The 8,666-nt window shown below is 35.8% G+C and overlaps 1 protein-coding gene across 1 annotated transcript; it reads left to right on the top strand.

Moving 5' to 3' along the window:
- The first annotated feature begins 2,526 nt into the window (after positions 1 to 2,526).
- On the top strand, positions 2,527 to 3,742 carry LOC110664397 (small heat shock protein, chloroplastic). The gene is made up of 2 exons (XM_021824066.2): positions 2,527 to 2,964; positions 3,058 to 3,742. The coding sequence occupies exons 1-2, from the start codon at positions 2,697 to 2,699 to the stop codon at positions 3,489 to 3,491; spliced, it is 702 nt and encodes a 233-aa protein (XP_021679758.2). The 5' UTR covers positions 2,527 to 2,696; the 3' UTR covers positions 3,492 to 3,742.
- The last annotated feature ends 4,924 nt before the right edge of the window (positions 3,743 to 8,666 follow it).

Genomic DNA, 8,666 nt, shown 5'->3' on the forward strand with positions numbered 1-8,666 from the left:
GACCGGCTTTGAGTTGATCTCGCTGGCAGAGATTGAAACTAAGAGAGCTGTATAGGGGATCAGCTCTCATATATATATATGTGTGTGTGTGAGTATGAATGTGACACACGAGTGTTTGAGTGCTTCAGATCGCTTTTGATGTGATTATGACTTGCCCTATTTGAGTTGTGTGAAGGTGTTGCATTCATTCTTAAGGATGTACTAGACTTAGGTAGTTATAGAAATTATATGTAAAATCAATATCTTACTCTATGAGTCAAATGTTCACTCCTGTTCACCTATTTTTTCAGGTTACAGGAGAGCTTATTCTTGTGTTTAACCTGCTTCCTACCTCGCAGGTCTACTAGCTGTTATTTATGTATTTTATATTGGTAAATTTGAATTCTACATCTTCGCATGTGTAGAACTATTTTACTTAGCTTGGGGTTATAAGATTCATTATTTTGGAATTGTAAACTTATTAATCTATGTATGTGGAATGAGTGGATGGATGACCATGTTGGATGAGGGAGTTGGACTCTCATTTGATCTTCTATTGAGTTATTGATGATTGTGAGGGAGAGCTGAGCTCCCCATATATATGTATATTGTGATTATAGGTCGGGTGAGCTAAAAACTCTCATTGGATGGTCCAGTTTATGGTCGGACTCTGTCTGATTAATTTCTTGAAAAGGGGCTTCAAGGTTAGGCTAATTAATAGTTAGACTTACTACTAGCTTTTGGGGCCTTATGTTGACCCAAATCCTAGTACCGGTCCGGTCCATAATTTGGGTTGTGACATAGCCTAGAAAAAATATTTGAACGAGAATGAGCGGTCGACTCAAAGAGTTTAGATATTGATTATAGATGCAATTTTTATAAGTATTTAAAACTAGTGCAATCCTACCATGAAATGCACATCCATCACATATAGCGAATAATTCATTCAATATTTGTACAAGAAGATAATTTGAAGCTACTCATGCACCCAATGTGTCATATTAATACATAAATATAGGCACTGATCTCCTATATAGCTCTCTCAATCTAAATCTTACCAATGAGCTCAATTCAAGCTGGACTTTTGCTTAAATCTAAGTGCAGGGGGCCATCGAGATCAACTCAAAATCGTGCCTTACCTCAACATTTCATATCCATAAGGACCGGGTTCCAGTGAGACTAGCTCAAGCCACGACTACCCGTCCAATTCATATCTATATATACCATATATATAAATAACATACTCAGTTTCAAATTATTCTCAGGGTGGCAATAACAAATAAATAACAATAATTAAATATGCAGCAACTAAAATACTCATAATATATTAACTATTTACGTGCATAATTAAATATTTATAAAATGTATGAACATGCTACATATATAATTAATATTTATAATCGCATCTATTTTACGTCGAACGGCGCCAAAACAAGCACTTAAAGTTGGCTGATTGCGCATGTGCATCCCTCTCTCTCTCTCCTCTATTTTCTTGCTGCTGCTACACCATTGATCTCGTTCATGGCTGCTTGAAGATCTCCGATCACCATGGGTCCACTATGGGTAGCTCGCTGGCATTAATGGTGGTCGACCTGAGTGAAAAGAAAAGGGAGAAAGGGAAAGTACATAATGTTTGTGGGGGGTGGAGAGAGGGGGTGAGGGTGCTGCTCGAAAATTGAGTGGTCTATTTTTTCTTTTAACTTTTAATTACATCATAGATCCCTAAACTTTTCTAGCTTATTCACCTAGTTCCTTTTTCTCTCTTCAAATACGTCTAAACTACTTTTATTATATTTAAATTAAATAAAAATTTAGTCATAATAATAATAATACTCTAAACAAATTTAATTATTTTACAAATAACAATTTAAAATAATAATACATATAAAATAATATTCATAAAAATAAAAAAATATTATTATAAAAATATTAATTTAATACCATAAATAAAATAGTAATAAATTAATAACCTAATTAAAAATATTTTATATATAAAAAATTTAAATTATTACAGAGATTTTTATTAAATCTCATAGACTTATATTTTAAATATATGATAAATCAAATACAAATAAAAATTTTTTATGCACTTGTGTAAATAAATAAATAAATAAATAATTAAAAAAAAACTTGTAAGAGAAAAAAAAAAGAGTGGTTCAAACTTACAGTTTCTATGAGTAATTAAAAAAAAAAGCTTGTAAGGGAAAAAAGAAAAAAAAGCTAAAAAAAGAGAATTACTTTAAAAAGTGATTTTGGATTCTATAATAATAATAATAATAATAATAATAAAAATTTATAAAATTTAAAGAATTTTTTTTTTATGAATAGATCTCTTATAACTGCATTTATCTTACATTGAAAATAAATAAGAAATGCTTATTTTTATATCTAAATTTAATAAAATGGGATGCAAATAAAAAGTCACTCAAAGATTTTTCCGGAAGCAATGAGAACATGAAAGAAAGAAAGAAAAAACGCCACGTGTCAATCTAGTAGCGAGTATTCGCGTTGAGACGAGTTGGGTCCAGAACTTTCAAAACCCCTCAACCTTTCTGTGCACTTCTCTCCTCTGTTTCCGTCTCTCTATAAATTCCCAATCTTCACTAATTGATCGCATCAGCAAGCATATCTTAAGCTCTTCTCAGTCGAAAATCAAGAAAATCCTTTGCAAAATCGTTCTTTTCTGCTTGTACTATTCTCTACCTTAACAGGTGGCTATGGCTACTTCAACTCTGTCTTGGTCAGCTGCTCCTTTCGTGTCAATGAAGCCCGCTAATATTTCAACTAAAGGAATGGCTCCTTGCTCCTTAAGCTTCCAGCGGAGAGGTTCCAACATGGGTAGGCCTGCACGGCTGTGTTTAGTGAGAGCTCAGGCTGGGGAAAACAAGGATACATCCGTGGATGTGCAGGTCAGTAATCAGGGTAACCAAGGCCTAGCAGTTGAGAAAAGACCTCGGACATTGGCTGTTGATGTCTCACCTTTCGGTAAGTCGTGTTTATCAGTTCTGCTTTTTCAAGTAGTTCATAAATGGATAACTTAAATTGGGAATGACTTGAAAAATTTGATGTTGGTTACAGGTTTGTTAGATCCATTTTCTCCTATGAGGACAATGCGTCAAATGCTGGACACAATGGACAGCATATTTGAGGATGCGATGACATTGCCTGGTAGCAGAAGCAGGACAGCAGCAGGGGAAGCACGTGCACCTTGGGACATCAAAGATGACGAAAAAGAGATCAAGATGAGGTTCGACATGCCAGGACTTTCCAAGGAAGATGTGAAGGTCTCTGTGGAGGATGATGTGCTTGTCATAAAGGGTGAGCATAAGAAGGAAGAAGGTGGAGATGATTCATGGTCTAGCAGAAGTTTCAGTTCCTACGATACACGTCTTAAACTTCCAGATAATTGCGAGAAAGATCGAATCAAGGCTGAGCTGAAGAATGGAGTTCTCTTCATTTCCATTCCTAAGACCAAAGTGGAACGCAAGGTCATTGGTGTAGAAATCCAGTGAAAGATTATTTATAAAGATGTGTAAGTTTTTTGTTTAAGGTGTGCGGTTCTCGGTATGTATGTATGCGTATAGAACAATGAGTCCTTCAACTATGTATTATTAATCAGGAACTATGTACAAGGAAGAACATCTTGCTTGCTATTAAAAGGTTGCGAAGAAAAAAAATGGCTGAATTTCTACTTTCTTTTGAAGATTATTTCATATTTTATATTTTTATTTTATAATAAATTGAAGATAAATATTTGTTTTTATCTATTGAATTTTTTAAATATTTAATTTTTTTTAATATAATTTGTATTTTATAAGAAAGATGAAAATAATAAAAAGTTTTGTTAAAAAGAATTAATAATACATTAGTGGAACAAAACCAACAATATCTATAGGAGGCAAATAGTTAGCAATTGCGACAATAATGTTTATTTAATTGTTGTTTCATTGAAAATCATCAAAGGAAAGTAAACTAGATTGAATTATGCAACTTATTTTATTTTAAAAATTAAAATAGTTAAATCTTTTATAAAAAAAAAATGTAATTTGCATTAAAAGCTTAGGCAAAGGTTACATTTAAAAAAAAGGAAAGCTCACTCTGAAAAGGAGAAAATCAACTCAGTTAACAAAACATGTAAATCCCCACTCACCAAATCAACCCATCTTCCATGTTCAAACTCTAGAATTACTGAAAGAACGCAAATAAAGAGTTCGTCGATCACCATAAGAGATCCACCAAAGGTCGCCCCAATGAACACTGAACTTAGATCGTCATCAACCGCAAGGGGTTAACGCCCACCTAAGCACAACATCCAACTTCATAAAGAAAAGCCTTCCCGCTTCTCAACAGTTATAGCTTTACTATCAAGGTATTGTTGCAGAGCTCTTTGGTACTCTAAGCCAACATGATGACTTTTCTAGCCGCGGTGTAGAAGCAGATCCCGGAGTTACGAACCAGCTAAAGAAAATGAAGTCCCTTTTGCAGGAGAAATTACTTAAAGAATGCAATTTAAAAATTAAATTACCAAAAGGAATGAGGGAAAAAGTATTTATAAAAAATGGGTATTTTTGATGATGCGGAGAAGAGAGATAGGCAGACTTAATTATGAGTAGCGACTAAGGACTAATTTGTAATAATAAATTGTAACATCCTAAATTTTTAAATTTATTATTTTGTAAATAATATTAATATTTTATTTTATTTAAATTTTAGAAAATTATTTAAAATTTTTTGAATTTTAAAATCGGATTCGATTTTTCGAAAATATAAAATTTTGATGATTTTTAAAAATTTATTTAAAGATCACGTGGTAAAATTAAAAATATATTTGGATTTAACGAATTTTTTTGAGTTTTTTAGAATTTTTTTCTGAAATTTTGGGGCTCGTTTTTTGTTCCAAGACAGAGTAAAAATTTTAAATTTTGTATTTTGAATCGGACCAACCGAATCGAATCGGACCAGATTCAACCGGTCGAATCGGACCAGCCTTTTATTTTCTTCTTCTTCCCTTCCCCGCGCGCCTCGACCTTTCTTCTTCTCTTTCCCGTTTTCTCTCTCCTCCCTCCTCCCCACGCCGCGCCGCTGCCACCCAGCCCTCCCCACCTTGTAGGCGCGTCGCCCTAGCCTTCTTCCACCGCCGGTAGGCCTTCTAGGCGGCCGAAAACGACGCGCAAAGAGGCGCGACGCTCCGTTTCGGCTTCCCAGCCGAAATCTGGCCGATCCGTCTACCGATTAGGCCGGGTCTTGTGTCAAACACCATCTACACATCGAGAGCTTTCCATAGACACCAAGAACACCAAAATCCATCTAGCGGTTTGCCCAATTTTTGTTCGGGAAATTTTAGCCCATTTCGACTTTTGGGCTAGATTTCTCGCAAACCGTGAACCCCACGAGAAAACCGAAAGTACCAGAGCGCTCCACTTGTCGAGAGCTTCGCGGCAATATAAATTTCAAAATTTTTCGACATCGTTTTTCGGTGAGTCCCACGAAACTTCGTAATATTTTTCCGAGCATTAAATGAGCTTAGAAAATTTCGTAAAAATTATATACTAACCCCTATGTTGTGTCTTCGTGTAGGTACCTTCAATTCGTGGAAATTCGACGGTTGCCCAGGTCTGTAAATTTCCGGCCAGACAGATCGGCTACCAAAAAAGTCTTGGAATTGGATCGAGATTTTGGCTACCCCACCATTTTCAGATGTCCCGAGCGCGTTTCTGAGATCGGAATCAGCATAGGTAAACCCGAATCTTGTTTTTTCATAATTTTCTAGTGCTTGAATTGGATTAAAAATTCATAAAATATTCGTGGTAGCTCAAAAAATTATGATTCTTTTTGCATTAGCTTAGTAATATTTCTAAAGACCGCGAGGAAAAGTTTTAGAATTTTTAGAACTCATTGGAGTAGTTTTTGCAAGAGGGTTAAATTATGAGGACTAAACTGTAATTTTACATGTTGTGATTGATGACTGTTTGGATGGGCCCAGGAGGGGCTGTGTGATGTGATTGAGATGTGGATATATGGTTTGTGGATATAGAAGTGTGTTTTAAGCATTTTTGCAGGTTGGATAGGTTCTAGGTATATGGGAGACTCTGCCAGATTTTCGGCACGACTTAGGACATATTTGGTCTTTTCTTAGTTTGTATTGAGTCAATTGTATTAAATAATTGTAATAGAATTGTCAGGTGAGTCGGGACAGCCTTCCTCCTCCGCCCAACCGCCACAGTGACTTCGGTTGAGTCTGTGAGTAAAATATTAATTTTAATTGTAATTTCGATATTATTATATATTCAAACATGCCCATGCATCACTTATATGTATGTATCTATGTAGTTAAACTCTAGGCACGTTTTATGTTGCATTCACAACTGTTAAAGTGCCATGGATGTTATTGTGGTAATTTGGAGCAGTGTGCGTGATTTGGCGTGCGTGTGGTGTGGTGTTGGCTATGGATAGGACGGGTAGATACGGCTTGAGATCTTCACTGGGACCCGGTCCTTTGGAGTAGACACGGCTTGAGTTCTTTGCTGGGACCCCTATTTGGTTTATTAAGCGAAAGTCCGACTTGAGTTCTTCGCTGGCACAGGTTGGATTAAGAGGGCTGTATAGGGGATCAGCTCCCATATATATATTGTTTGACATTATCGGGTGTGTGAGTGCTCCAAATTGCCTTTTTGATGTGATTTGTATGAAATTATGACGATGTTGCATTTCACTCTATATGGTGCATTAGCTTTATATAACTATAGAGATTATGGTTAAAATTGATATTTTACTCTCTGAGTTGAACGCTCAATCCTGTTCATTATTTTTCCAGGCTACAGAAGGATATTTGTTGTGGTTAACCTGCTTTTCTTCTTCGCAGGTCGTTTATTAATATTTGTATAATTCTATTAACTCCTAAAATTTTCGCATGTGTTATAAATATTTATTTGATTTGGGTCTGTAATATAATTATCATGTTGGACCTGTAAACTTATTATATGCATGTATGTTGGATTGGATGAGGGAGCTGAGCTCCCATTTATTTTTGTGACATTTGAGTATGTGGAGGGTGAGCTGAGCTTCCCAATTGATTATATATTGTGTTTACAGGTTGGGTGAGTCAAAAACTCTCCGTTGAAAGGTCTATTTTATGGCCGGACTCTGTCCGGTTGAATTCTTGAAATTGGGCCCAAATGGGCCTTAGAGTTGGGTCGAGGAATAGTTAGGCTTACTACGGGCCTCAGGGGCTTTAGGCTGGCCTAGGTCCTAGTGCCGGTCCGGCCCATAGGTTGGGTCGTGACATAAACTTTTTTTTGGACTAAAATGTAAAAAAGAAAAAATTAAAATAACAGTTGTAGCTGGGTGCTACCCATAGTAGATTCTAGCTGACGACAATAATATATATTCTCTCGTTTTGCGAAAAAGGTCTCTTGTTTTGAGAAAAAGGTCTCGTTTTGCGAAAATGGCAGTTGGGTGCTACCCATAGTAGCACCCAGCTGCTGTGAACAGTCCAGAAATGCTAGGTGCTACCAATGGTAGCGCCGAGCTTCAATCAGACGCCACCAATGGTAGCGTCCAGTCGGCTGAGCCCATCATTTGTCGTTTGTCAGATAGTCTCTAAATATAATAGCGTCTAGTGGCTATTTATATACCAACCCAACTTCTCTCATTTCCTGCACTAGATTTATGCATCGGCACTATTCACCATTTGAAGCACCGTCTCTCTCTCTCTCCCTAACATTTTAAGGTATGTATAGTGTATATATTTATGTGTTTTTTTTTATAATATGTAATAATAAATTTCATGTTAAAGAAAATAATTGATGTATTAGTAAAATATTTTTAAAATTTTGTAGTGAAATTAAATATTATATAATAGTGTAATTAATAATTTGTATTAGTTAAAATAAAAAATATTAATAATAAAATTTAAATATTATATTGTAAAATTTAAATTTGAAAAATTATTAGGTTTAGAACATGATTTTATATTCTAAATCACAGGTTCTGACTCGACAACTAGGACAAGAGCTGACGCGTAGCTGGGTGCTACCTTTGGTAGCGACTAGCTGTCGTGTTTGACGACGTGGCAGCTAGACGCTGCCATGGGTAGCACCCAGTTGCCCAAGACTTTTTTTTTTGGCATTTTTTACGAGACTCTTTTTCACAAAACGAGAGAATATGTGGTAGCTAGACTCTATTATGGGTAGCACCCAGCTGTGATTTTCCCAAAACGAGACCCTTTTCGCAAAACGAGAGATCTTTTTCGCAAAATGAAAAAATATGTACTGTTATCGTCAGCTAAACTCAACTATAGGTAGCACCCAGCTGCAACTGTCATTTTAATTTTTTTTTTTTATACATTTCATTCCAAAAGAAAGTTTATTATTACAAGTTAATCTTTAATCGCTACTCTTTGTTGAGTCTGCCTGTCTCTCTCCTCCACGTCATAAAAAATACCAATTTTGGTAAATATTTTTTCCCCCACCCCCTTTTGGTAATTTAATTTTTAAATTGCATTCTTTAGGTAATTTCCCCCCTTTTGCCACACGGAAAGCATACCTAAACCGAGATGGTGGCAGAGAACTATCAAACAGGAACAAAGGCTTCCTCTCGAGAACCTTCTGCCATCACACCTCTTACCTCAGCTCTTTCTAATGAGTAAAGAAACAGGTCCACTAATACGTCCTCTCCTTGAAAATCCA

This window comes from Hevea brasiliensis, chromosome 9 (assembly GCF_030052815.1).
Source record: "Hevea brasiliensis isolate MT/VB/25A 57/8 chromosome 9, ASM3005281v1, whole genome shotgun sequence".
Classification (NCBI taxonomy): Eukaryota; Viridiplantae; Streptophyta; class Magnoliopsida; order Malpighiales; family Euphorbiaceae; genus Hevea; species Hevea brasiliensis.